Source organism: Lytechinus variegatus, chromosome 10, assembly GCF_018143015.1.
Source record: "Lytechinus variegatus isolate NC3 chromosome 10, Lvar_3.0, whole genome shotgun sequence".
NCBI classification, from domain to species: domain Eukaryota; kingdom Metazoa; phylum Echinodermata; class Echinoidea; order Temnopleuroida; family Toxopneustidae; genus Lytechinus; species Lytechinus variegatus.
The window spans coordinates 7,473,682-7,487,584 of NC_054749.1; the positions used below are offsets into that span (position 1 = coordinate 7,473,682).

General features: G+C 39.8%; 1 protein-coding gene across 1 annotated transcript in view; it reads left to right on the forward strand.

Annotated features, from left to right (window-relative positions):
• LOC121422914 overlaps positions 1 to 13,903 on the forward strand; it is a 73,729-nt gene that overhangs the window by 19,939 nt on the left and 39,887 nt on the right. The window contains exons 3-10 of the mRNA XM_041618156.1: positions 1,162 to 1,444; positions 2,096 to 6,422; positions 7,008 to 7,168; positions 7,589 to 7,759; positions 9,086 to 9,378; positions 9,762 to 9,905; positions 10,377 to 10,406; positions 13,648 to 13,779. Coding sequence (XP_041474090.1) covers positions 1,162 to 1,444; positions 2,096 to 6,422; positions 7,008 to 7,168; positions 7,589 to 7,759; positions 9,086 to 9,378; positions 9,762 to 9,905; positions 10,377 to 10,406; positions 13,648 to 13,779 — 5,541 coding nt within the window. The remainder of the gene's footprint in view (positions 1 to 1,161; positions 1,445 to 2,095; positions 6,423 to 7,007; positions 7,169 to 7,588; positions 7,760 to 9,085; positions 9,379 to 9,761; positions 9,906 to 10,376; positions 10,407 to 13,647; positions 13,780 to 13,903) is intronic.

A 13,903-nucleotide genomic window follows, 5' to 3' on the forward strand; every position in this document is an offset into this window, starting at 1 on the left:
AATCCCCTTGTCTCAATTTCACCACCACGGGCCAGCTAAACGAGCATTGAGCCAAGGACGAAATGATAAACAACAGCTGTGCTATTATGTAAGACTTGTCTGCCTGTAGATGATCTTCGGAATGAAATTATTGTATTCGATATTAATCACGTTTTCAAAGGCATATTCAGACATCCAATACTAGTCCATTTTCAATTTTGAACGAAGAAATAAGGAAAGTAAGCGAATAAAAATTACGATATGCTTAGCATGCAAGGACCGCAATGCATCCCATATAGTTTCTGTCCGTCCAGCAAGAAAATATGGGATGCATGCCGTTCACTCGCGCAATGATACAGTCTTAACGAAAGAAAGAAAGGAAGGAAGGAAGAGAGAGAGAGAGAAAGAAAGAAAGGAAGAAAAAAGTTTCTATCAATGCGTGTATACATGGAACTCCATGCACTCACCAGAACTACACACATTGCAATCCATTGTGTGTGGACCCCTGCTGTGACCGTTGATGCTGGGGTGTGTTATCTATGGACCGAGGTCAAGAAACAGGTGTTTCTATACTTAAATTTCATGCTTGAGGGCAATAGGGTTTGTAGTACTGGGAGAAGAGAATTGATGATAAGGGAAACTGGGGTATACTGCTCTTCAAAGCAAGATGTTCGTCATGAAAAAAGGCAGGATTGCATATTGGTGAGACCATGCCAAGATGACACGCACTACTGCATGTTAATAAGATTGCGCGTTGTATATCATTTACATGTAAGCATTTAAGAGTGACTTTAAGTCATACTTAAATCTTTGTGAAACACCCCCAAGGTGTTTCCATGCTGACATTGTTAGATACTTTATCATGACAAGTCGACTTATAAAAAGACCAAGGAAAAAAAGAGAAAAGGAGACAAAAAGGAAAGGTAAAATGGTACATTTTCGGAATATTATTTAAAAATCTCTCAGAAAATAATTTATTTTTTACGAAAAGGAACAGAAATTTCTCGCTTGTAGGTTATTAAAAATTCTGCGCACCATGCTGCGTCTGCATGGCACCTTAGAATTTTTTGAGCTCATTTCACCACTGCATAGCATTTAAAGCTAAGAGTGGGCTTGTATTAAATTCACCTTTGAAAGGCTCAATTGCTCATCTTGTCGCACTGAATGATTCCCTATATTTAGGTGCGAGTGAAGACATCCGATCTGGCTTGGGACTTACATTTCACCTCCCGGCTTAATGCTGATCATCCCATTCTTGTGGTTCTGACTTGGAAACGTAGCATTGGTCTAGATGTCTATGTGGATGACATCTGTGCTGGGTTCATTGTCAAAGGCTTTTCTCGTAAAATATTGGATAAAGCCCAGACTGAATATGGAGACGGTATCATCACCATCCCGCCAGACAAATTTCAGTTTGTAGAGTTTCTTAGACCTTCGGGATCTCTCTTGGATTTTCTGAATGAAGGTGAGGTGCTGACTAGTCCCCACCCCCCCTTCCCCCAAACAAATACTGCACCTGGCTCTCATATCACACAACATAGCTATTTATCACTCATATTTTGTACAGGATGGATTGTATGTTGATGCCATCAATCATTTGTGAAACTCATTTACCCCTATAGGATCAACCACTAGAGAACCATTGTACCTGTTTTTGGTGGAGAGATAATGATGAGTGTAGGAGTTTCACGATGCACATATTTTTTGTTGGCATGTGTTGGTCTGGAAAAGACCACCCAAACTCTATGTTTCAACAAGTGTGTTCTTGTTGTCTTCAGGAACATGAAGAGAGTAAATTATTTATTTGATTTTTTAATTTTTATTTTATTTAAAGTTAATTACCTCTATTCTCCTTTTTTTTTATAGATTTCCTCTTAATAAGTATGCTTAAAAACATGCCAAGACCTATGTGTCTATTTTGTTGAATTGCATGAGGAAAACAATCGGCAAGGGCTGATTCTGTCTTGGATTTAAATGATATATAAATACAATAAAATATTGGTTTCAACCTCATATCATGAGTTGTTTTCATTAAAGTTACTGAGATTGGTGCAGGTACAGATTTGTTGCCCTTTGATTAGTGACTGTATTTTTTGTCATTTCATCATATATGCAGATACGACATACAGCTACTACTTGGGTTGCCTCCCAATGACTAAATTAGCATTGCTCGACCTATTCAGAGAAACGTTGCCGTTATCTGCAGAAGACAGCGCTGTTATTTCGTGTCGCAGGTCATGCTATAACAAGTTCGCATCACTGTATGCCTTGATTGGAGAGAACCAGTGTCGATGTGCTGATGACATTACTACTCTAGACCATACACTGATGTGCGGAGAGGTGTGTCCCAGTTACTCTTCTCTGCCGTGTGGGTCTGAGGCAGAATTGAGTGTTTACTTAACATCGAGTTTGGTCACTCAATTGCCTTATCCAATAGCTGACGATGCCTCTCCTTCCAATTCCCTATCTGACATCCGGCCTCTTGAAACACCACTCCATCCGCATGCGAGATACAGGAGAAGTTCCGTTAATGAAGAAACAGATAGTCCTCTTGTTAGGCACCGAAGGAGTACAGATTTTATTGCTCTCGATGATATCAATGGTCTGGTAAACACTATTCTGAACTTCACGTATGTCATATATTCTGAAACATCAGCACTCACATGCTCATGGACCTTTGGTGATGGCACTGATACGTTAACTCAATCCGATGCTGAACATGGTACACAGTATCAGCATCAATACACCCAGCCCGGTGACTTCACTGCCACTGTTGACTGTGGTGGGATACAAGACTCTGCATCAGTCACAGTATGGAGCAGCCTCGATGGATTAACATCCGAGCAGTTCAGTATTCAACAGGTCGGTACAACATCTACTCTGTCAGACATCACTGTTCGGGTTACCAGAACAGGTGGAGAGGAGTTGCCTGAAAGGGCAATTTTCATTCTGAATGGACTGGAAGAAGACTTTGTGCCATCACCATCCACCCAATTTGAAACTTCCTGGACACCAACTAAGTTTGGAACATTCCCCATGGATGTTATCATTTCGAACAAGGTTGAAGAAGACATTGTTCTTTCCTTGAATGTAACTGTTGGGGATGCAGTATCTGGAACATTAGTCACAGTATCAGGTCCCCTTGGTACAAACCAGCCTCTACATGTTACAGTTCAGATAAGTGGTGGGAGTAATGTAACTGTTGATGTGGATTTCGACGAAGGTGATCCTGTTTCTCAACACCCTCTGATCAACGACTACACATGGATTAGAAGCTATGCAACAGCAGGTACAAAGAATATTAGGGTCACTGCATCTAACGTCTTTGGATCTGAGTTGCAAACTGAAGCTGTTGACATAATCCAGTCTGTCATTGGGTTACAACTGTCTGTAACTCCACTTTCTGTCGCTACGAGCGAAACTGTTGATTATAGACTCACTGCAGGAGCCACTGTTATCAATGATGTGACATGTACCATACTGACAGGCGATGGGGCGAGTTTTGAGCTAAGTGATGTAATACTGAATAGTGGATTCGAGTATTCTGAAAGCTTCTCGTACTCCCAAGAGTTTCTTGAACCTGTGAAAGTATTAGCAACATGTTCGAATGCTGTCAGTAACCAAACTGTAGAAAAATATATCGTGGTTGGTAAAACGGTGCAAAGCTGCTCTATCTACGCTCCTGATGCACAGGTCGTAGGGGAGGATGATGAAACAGTTATCCTTGTTGAAGGTGGCAATTCCCTTACGATCGAGCTAGACTTTGATGATGATTCAGGTACTGTTACCGTAAATTCTGAAATCCCAGGAAGGATATCGGTCAATCATTCTTTCAGTATGGTTGGAATGTATAACGTTACTGCTACAGTCAGGAATCCACAAACGTCTGATATTGCGTGTTCGAGTGATAATGCCACAATATATGTCCAGGATCGTATACCAGCCTCTCACTTATTTGCATTGAGTGCCTCCCCTGATGCTATTGATGTGACCGTGGAGCAACAAATCAACTTCACCTTGACTCTAGATTCAGGGCAAAGCATCCCCCAAGATACGTATATTACATTCCTTTTTTCCCAGCAGTGTACCTGCAGTCTTTCAATGAAGCTTGAGAACCATCTGACATTTACCGGGGCCATCTACAATGTTAGTGGAACGTACATCGTCACTGCAGTTATTTCTAATAGAGTGAGTGCTGCCACCAAGCAGATGCAGGTTGGGGCGGTGGAAAGATTAGGAGAGGTCACCATGACATTGTCTGCAGAAGCATTGCTGGTAGGGGATGTTCTGGAATTTACAGTCTTGCCTGCCAGTGGAACTGAAATACTGATAAATATTACATGGGGTGATGGTAGCCACGATGACCGCCATCTATCATCAGCTACATCTGTTACGTTTAATCACACATACAACACTCCTAATGAGTATGAAGTATGTGTGAGTGTGTACAATGCTCTGTCACCCAGTGCAAGGCCAAACTGCACGGCCATACAAATCCTGTATCCGGTTCAGGGATTAACCTTCAACACATATACCCAACTTATTATAAGAGATTCATGTATATTTGTTATTGGACTTTTGCCAGAGGTACCCCATCCTTCAGGGATGACATGCATCATTGATGGAGGTGATGGTACCGACCCTATCGTCATAAATGAAGATTCTATATCTTCTTTTCCACATCAAAAAAGTTGGTCTTATCATCCGGCATTAAAGAATTATCTAGCCACATTGCATTGCTTCAATGTCCTAGGATCATTGAACCTTACAACGGCGGTCAGTGTGAGGAAGCCAATATCAGATGTATTTGAACTAAACGCGCTGAATTCGTTTCATTGGCTTTCCGAAAGTACGGTTTGGTACGAATTGTCAGTGAAGGAATATGAAGACATTCCTTTTGGCTATGCTGACTTCTATTGGGACTTTGGGGATGGGAACTACTCACATGAAAACAGGATCATGCTCGATCGGACAATATCTAAAACCAAAAAGTACACAGATGAAGGATTTTACCAAACCAATGTGACTATATCTTATGGCTTGTGGAATGGTGTTCTCACAGCATCAGTGACGGTAGCCAAAAAACGTGATTTGGACGTTTCTATCAGATATTTTGGTGGTGACAGAGATGGGGAGTATGGAGGTGGTCAGAATGAAACCTGGTTTTACAAAAACAATCAACTTAAATTTACACCTGTCCCTTTATATAATGACACACAATATGTATGGAAATATAGTTCAGATCAACCAGCAAGTTCTGAAGATGAATTTATTCATGAATTTGAATCAACAGGTGTTTTTGCCGTAACTGTGGAAGCAAAACATCCGCTGTACACTGATAATCTGGTGACTTTTCTCCACATTGTGTCGCCGTTTACATTTGAGGACATTGTCGTGGAAGATGCTTCGGGAAATGAAACTCGAAGGCTGAAGACTTACAGTAAACTCAACATCACGCTATTGGGAGAAGGTCTCACCTCTCCTCTTTGTATCCTCTGGGTGTTCTGCAATGAAACTTTATACTTTTCTGGTCCCCCAAACTGCTACAATGCTGCTTATAGCAGCGGTGAACCGGGTGTTGCATGGTCAACAGATGGACAAGTGCTAACTCATGTTGAGTTCAACACGCCAGGAGAATTTAATTTAACCGTTATCATTACAAATAACATGGACGCGGATGCCTCTACTGCCAGTTTGTCAAAAATTATAACCATTGTTGGATGTCTTGTCCCACCGGTTGTGACTATAAGTGGATCCGGAAGTTCCAGAGAACAGCCTAAAATATATCTACGTTCAGACAAGTTCCGTTTGACGTCCACTGTGCGGCTTTGGTGTTTCGGCCTTGAACAACCGCCAATTTTTCAGTGGTCGACAATGATGATAGACCCGTATGAAGAGAATGCAAATTTTACCGACCTAGATGATAAAGATGGGTCATATGTCGACATTGAACCTCTTACATTTGAAGTGGGGCTGTACAATCTCACCATGACTGTTACAGTAACTGATACAACACCTGATTTATCTGGGACTGATTTTGCATATATGCGCATTGACCCATCACCCCTTATTGTCACCATTGCCGGTGGTAGTGCCAGGTCTGTCAATGGCTTACAGGATATTCACTTCAATGCATCAGGGTCACGAGATCCTGACCAAATCCTTGAGGATCAAGACCTGCGTCAATGGAACTTCACATGGAGTTGTAAGAGCAATCATGACACGACGCCCACTCCTACAGTACCCAACGGAATTTGCGAGCAAACCACAGAACAGACGATTCCCGGAAAAGTGCAACCGCTCTTTACTATTGAAGCAGAACGTCTTGCGCTGGATACAAAGTACATTATCATGGTGGATGCCATTCATGCTGACGGTAGATTTGGATCCTATGAACAGGCCATACAAACTGTTCCAGGAACACCAGTCTTGGCTAGAATTGAGTAAGAAATATTTTTTTTTAATTAAAGATTTAAGGATTTAAAATTGAGTTTAAACTGAATCCAATAAAATGACCACCCAAGTGTCTGTTAGTATTGCTAAAAAAATATGTGCCAAAGTATTCAGGAAAAATTGAGTAATTGCTGAGAAATTTGCAAAAAAAAGGATGGAATTTGACACGGCTAATATGATAAGAGGGAGATTTTCATTTTAAAAAAGTGAAAAAAGGGTTTATTTAGATTGAGATGGCAAAGTCATCAATGAGGATGACTGTATAAATGAACGGTGACTTAATCCTATTATTAAAACGAAAAACCCACACTCGTCTGTTTTGGTCAGATGGTATTCTTAAGGTAATATTCGTAATAGTGTATGCCTTCCTTCCCTTCCTTAATCTGGGACCAGTTTCATGAAGACTTCCTAAAGACTTACAGTAAGGGGAACTTTGCCATTATTGTAACTGCTATGGAAAGCTTGATTGTGATTGGCTGCTTAGCCCCTTTACCATGAAAGTTGCCCTCAATGCAAAATTTCATTCGCTTCATTGAGAGGTAAACTTGTGCAATTTCATTGACTTTCTTCTGCAGCTGCATTACCAACTGTTTATTGAAGGTTAACCCGACTTCGCCAGTGTCGTACCAGGCTCATTGTGAGAACTGTGCCACACAGAATGCAACATATCTCTGGGAGATGACGACTGGGGAAGAAGAGAGAGAGCTGGTAGATCTTGAAGCAAAAGCAGCAAGTGGTAAGACCACAGGAACCTAGTCTGCAGGCACAGACCTTTTGTTTTTTGCTAGTTTCGACCGGTCTGGAGACAGTTTCGTTAGTGTTACTGAGGCATGAATTTAGTTATGACCATAATTATGGAAAATGTGACTGAGATAAAAATGAAGGTGACATCACTCTTAAATGGGTACTCCCTGCCCCCTCTCCCCAAAATGGTCTTAACTTAAAATGGGATGCATTTCCATCCTCTCTGCTAAATCGGGCACAAGTATTATGCATATCGTTCGTTCAAAATTGAGATAAATGGGAGGTGGGGGAGGGTTTGTCTCCTTTCCCTATCAAGTCTTGAAGTCCTGGAGCAGCCCTTGATTAAGATATTGAAATACTTACCCCTACCGTGCCTCTTGATCTGTGTCTTCTGGCAATTGTCATGTTTCAGAGTTGACCAAAAGCGGACTACAGATAAAGAGCGATGTCTTGGAGAGTGGCAAGTTCTACTACGTTAGAGTGTACGTGGAAGAACCGGGGATGTTACAGGGATTCGTCGAGGTCTCCTTCTACACGAACCTCGTTCCCTTTGGAGGCACTTGTGACATGTATCCAAGAAACGGTGAGATAGACACTCTCCGCAAATCCTATGGCGTCGATACTGGACAACACCAGTCATTTTATTAAGGTGTTAAATTGTTGGTGTTACTTCACCTATCGATGTTATTACAGCACCTTTGGTTTTTACTTTTACACTCTAGTTTGTGGTTCTCTCGCGGCCCCAACTGGTTTCAGTCCTCACACATAAATTTTTACAGGTATTATCTCTGGTTGCATTCTTACAGTTTGATTTCTAGGCAATCAGCAGTTTAGAATAATTGCTTGTTTGAATAGACAGATGGAGATGACCTTGTATTGTATTGAAAACAAATATCCATTGTGAATTATAAAAAATATGACAACACAATTTACAGTAGAGTATTGAGCATCTTGATACCCCCCTAAAAAAAACACGTACAAACAAATTACATTATGATTCAAATGTACCTCATTGTCAGGAGAAAGTTTTGAAGGTTTGGAATAAATTGCTTCAGGTGGTCTAAAAACAGGTGCGACATCTGGGCGACATCTTTGAATAGAGGAAGAATACCCAGTATTTAGAATGTGCATATATTTGTGCATAAGATTTGATGCCAATGTTTATTTTGGGGTCTGTGTTCAAACAAACTGAACAAACTGAATGGGCCACAACGTGGAGTGTTGTGGCCCAGTGGATTAGTCTCCGGACTTTGAAACAGAGGGTCGTGGGTTCAAATCCCAGCCATGGCGTAATTTCCTTCAGCAAGAAATTCATCCACGGTGTGCTGCACTCGACCCAGGTGATGTAAATGGGTACCGGCAGGAAGTAATTCCTCAAAAAGCTGTGTGTACCTTAATAGGTTGCCTAGCTTAGCCGGGGTAATAATAATAGCAGTGCCTTTTTAAAGCGCCATGAGCACCGAAAGGTGGACCTGTGCGCTATATAAGTAGCCACCATTATTATTATTATTATTAATAGGTTATTATGATTATAATAAAAAAATAATTATATCGATGTCTCCAATCAAGAAAAATATTATTCACCAAAGAGATCACAGTTTTAGTACACTGCAAAGACTCTGGTGTTGACTTAACACCAGCCCCGAATCTATATATGTCCACACCAGAGAAATATTGAAACAACACCAGTTTGGAATCAGACCGATGCTGTTTTGAAACTAATAGGTGTTGTATAAACACCCATCTGGTGTTAGACCAATACCCAACTGGTGTTGTTTAACACTTCTCTGGTGTGGACATATATAATGTAGATTCTGGGCTGGTGTTAAATCAACACCAGAGTGTTTTCAGTGTACAGTTCTGTCTTCGTGAATTTAATTAGATATCGAGTGTCTCTATTTCTACATAGGGTCAGCCCTTGTGTCGGATTTCACGGCATCCTGCGACAACTGGAAGGATGAAGGGGATGCACCAGAGTATGACGAAAGAAGCGACGATGAATCGGTTCTTCTCTATAGAGTGCAGTACCGGGCTATGGGCTCGGATGCCGACTACGCCATGCTCGTGCAAGCAGCAGAAGCAAAGGAAACCAAAGGATTGAAGTTCCCCATCGGTCCAAAATCTGCCAACTACACATTTGAAGTTCTGTTCACGATCCTGGATAAGTTTGGCGGAATTGCCCAAGTGCAGAGAAGCATCCAGGTGAGCTTTTATGTCAAACCTATTCCGGGGGCTGTGGGGGGGGGGCAGGGGGATGCTGAGCCATAAGCGGGGAACTGAACATGCATGAAATTCCCATTTGATGGTAATTTTCCCTTTTTTTTACATGATGACATGAAAAAAAAGGTGTGCTGGTGAATCGGCAGCCCTCTGTCTTAAACCTAGATGAAATAACCAAACTTTCCCGGAAAAGGAAAAACGATTGTCTCAAGAAGGCTCGGAAAGCGTGCATCTTTCCCCGGCATATAGGAAGAGAGAACATTATCAAAATGAATAAATAGCCTTTTCGTATTATGTAATTTGTAATATCAACCCGGTAGGTACATCCCCCCCCCCTTTATCTGCCATGTTACATTTTCTTCAAGGTTTTCTTGAAAGAGGCAGCTGTGGAGAAGGAGGAGCTGCTGAACCTCTTCAGTGAGAAAGGAGATCTAAACGCCTTGACACAGTCCAAGGATCCAGAAGCCGGCATGCGCCTGCTTGGTGCCGTCATATCTGTGGTATCTCAGGCAGTACGTACATGTACATATTTGTTTCATTTCCCTTCAATAATGATGATACTAGTAATAATGCTGATATCAATAATGGAATTACTACTAATAATGATAATGATGATAATAATAATAATGATGATGATAACAATATTATTAATAACAATGATGATATTGATAGCGATGATAATGATGTTGATAGTAATAATGATGAAAATTTCAATAATGATAGTAATACTAATGATAATAGTGATGATAATAATATGGTTGCTTGTGAAGGGCTAAAGACATAAACTTTTGTATGTAATCACTTACAGGTTGATTACCTGGTGATTATATTCAATCATTCATTCTAGTACTCAAGGAACTATGCACTTCTATGAACTTCTACTCCCTGTGGAGTATTCCAGAATCAGACTGATATATCATTGTCATAGATAGAAATCACAAATTATACTTTTTTCCTTGTCTTTTTCTTACACTGATTAGACTGCTCTGACTACTGAAGATACAGTATTGGTAAGGTCCACGCTATAGTCTTTTCATTGAAATAAAACTTAAAGGGAATCCAGCCTTGGCAATAAAATGTTGTGTTGGGAAGGAGAAAAATAAGTTAAATAGAATGGTGAAATTTTTAAAAGAATCAGACAAGCAATAAAAAAGTTTAAGCTGCTTTAAAATTGAGATTACTAAGACTATGTAGATTTCAAATTGGCAACTGGGTAAGTAAATTATGACAAGGGGCAAGGACAACTTTCCCATATGCCATGTACTTTATTATCAGTGATTTGTGGTTTTCTCCCAAGTACCCATTCCCCTAGGGCAGTAATCTAAATATAACCCAGGTAGAATATTGTTTTATGCCCCCATCAAAGAAAAGTATAATTTAAAATTAAACTTTTGTGAAAAATGACATTTTAGCCATTTTATGTATTGGAGTACACGAAAGAGTAGTCCTCGCCTTACATCTCTATAACATCACATATGCAGCCAATTTGAAGTTTCCACAGATATTGTGATTACCCATTAATCTAAACAACTTTTAAAAATTCATAACTTTCTTATTGTTTGTCTGATAATGTTCAAACTTTCACCTATCAACTTGCCTAATTTTTCTTTTTCCTATAAAAACAAGTTTTTTTGTTTGGGTTGGATTCCCCTTTAATGCAATAGGGTAATTCCAATTTGTTTCTCAATTCAGTTGTGCTTTGTATGTCTGTTCATTTTGTATTACTTGTGTTTGTGAAGCATTCACAATGATATGTTCATGTAAATTTAGGTGTTTTTAATATATTTGTACGACTAAGCTAATTTGGTGGCTGATATAATTGATCTTGATTATTCAAAGTTAAAACATTAATTGTCTGCATGACCATCCAATCAGTAGTTGACGTCTATGTGGTTAAAATGATCGAGTTCAGTGTATTCTTGAGTGTATAGCATTTTACATCGATGTTTTGGCTAATAAGCAGAATTTTTTTGAAGTAGACAGATGTACATAACATTCAGCCTCATGGACCCCGAATATATTCTGATTAATTTCCTTTGTGATATTGTTATGGACAAAATATATTTATATAAGCCTATTTATTAGCTATATGAAACTATTTAGTTTGGATTGTAATTTGACTACATATACAATGCTCATCTCTCTTCCTGCATAGCAGAGCAAGACTATAATAGAGGCGCCGCTTTACCTCCGACGGTGGCGGCGGGGCATCGACATCAAATCTTTACCCAAGATTTTTGAAATGTTTTTTGAAATGTCATTATATCTTAGAAAGTATATGAATCTAGTTCATAAAAATTGGACAAAGGGGTTATCAAGTATTGCTGACACATTCTGCCTCAGTTTGAGGTCACATGACCAAGGTAAAAGGTCATTTAGGGTCAATGAACTTGGCTATGTTGGGGGGGGTATTTGTTAAATTATAATTGTAACTTTGAAAGTTTATAGATCTATTTCATAAAATTTGGACATATGATTAATCAAATATCATTGATCACCTTGCACAAGTCTTAGGTCACATGATCAAGGTCATATGGCCTTTAGGGTCAATGAACGTAGCTTATTATATAATTGTATTTTTTGTGAATTTCAAGGTCAGCTCTGCTGCTATATTGAATCGTGTAATGCAGTCGAGACTGCCAGAGGCACTCCACTTGTTTCTATTGCAACTCTGGCACTCTGCAGTGTGGATTTGGTGCACTTTAAATCCTATATATTATTATTACTAGTTGAAGTGTCTTTATCAACTTTATTAGTACTCGTACTGATTGAGTTTCAAAGAGTTGTGTCATGTGAATTACATGAAATCCTGCAGTCATGTCGGCAATGTTTTTTTTAATTACTATTGATTGCAGCTATTTTGTCTTTTTAATAGTCTTTTTTGAGAATATTACCATGTTTTATTCCTCTCAAGCTGTTTCCTATTTACCATGTATATTGGTCCATTTTGATCTAAAAAAAAGTCCAGGCCTCGAAATAATCGACGGCCATGGCCGTCGATGCCCCCATTACTGGCCGTCATGCCCTTCTTCTTTTTGCTAAAAGTTACGGCCACTAAAAGTGTGCCCTTTTTATATGGCCGTGGTGCCCTTTTTCTCATAAATGTGCCCTTTTTCTGATATGTAATGTGCCCCTTTTGAAAGTCTGCACCTTTTTTTCTGAGCGAGGAAAACTTTTCTCCGATCTCAAAAAGTATTCAATACCTTAGCTTTACCAGCGACGTCCAGTGCATGTATGCAGTCTAGTCCGAAGCCGCGCCGAACAATGAACTAGCTATACACAGCTGGCCGGCCGGCAGCTAGCGCGCTTTACATATGCTATATAAGCTGGAGCATAAGAATGGACAAGCGCGAGCTCCGTATGTGTACTACACAAATGTCGCGCACGCTGTACTGTCCTGGCGAGCGCGCGCGATGCATAAGTACAGTACTTTGAATGGGAGTGTTTCATAAAGCTGTTCGTCAGTTACGAACAACTTACGAACGACCGGTGATACTTTCTTTGGTGCTAATCAGATTCACATTTAATTACATGTAGCTCAAGAAGGTATCACCAGTCGTGCGTAAAGTCGTTTGTAATTTACGAACAGCTTTATGAAACACCCCCCCTCCCTCCGATATATCCGTACAAGTACATGTTTAGAATTGAGTGAGTAGCATGTAGCTGGTGCAATTGATTGAAAGGCACGAGATGCAAGCAAAAAAGATGTACAGCAATTACAAAATTTCTCCGAGTTGTGTTTTGATGTCGATCGTTGGAAGGTTGAATTTAGGCTTGTCCCTTAAAAAGTGGCCTTGGTGACCCTCTGTATGGCCTTGGTGCCCTCTGCTGCCTGTCCTCAGTGAAAATGTGCCCCTCAAAAAAGTGGCCTTGCCCCCCCAAAATCCTATTTCGAGGCCTGAAAGTCCACCTAAAAAAATCAAGTTTTAATGATTTCATGGCACATGATTTGAGATTATTTTCGGCAGGTACATTTCACCATTAACGCATCAAGAATAATTTCATTCGTTATGAAATTACAACACCATTTGATTGATTCAGATAAAAAAATCAGCAACAACATTTTCCAAAAATGAACGATGAAATGGGACAATATATATGGAAAGTGATGGTTTTCATAATTCATTTCATTTTGTTTATTTCCATTTCCAATGGTAATATACAATGTATGGTTTTGTACATCTTAATATAAATGATGAAACATATTTCATATTGATATATATATATATGTAAGAGATCGTTTTTGTGTAGGTGAAAGACAAGTCAATAAATGTGTTGACGGAGTTGGCAGCTATGTCGAAGACGTCGGATGGCATCGGCATGGCTGCGGAGGGATTCTCAAGCCTCTACGCATCCTACCCCCCTCCTAGTGGCAATCAAGCTGTAAGTTTTGGATACTCATAAGCTTGGGGGGAGGGAGTCATTTTAATAGTTATCTTGGTATTCGCTTTATATACAAAGGACATCAGAAAGATACCTAAATATTGTATTTTTTACTGGCTAGGAT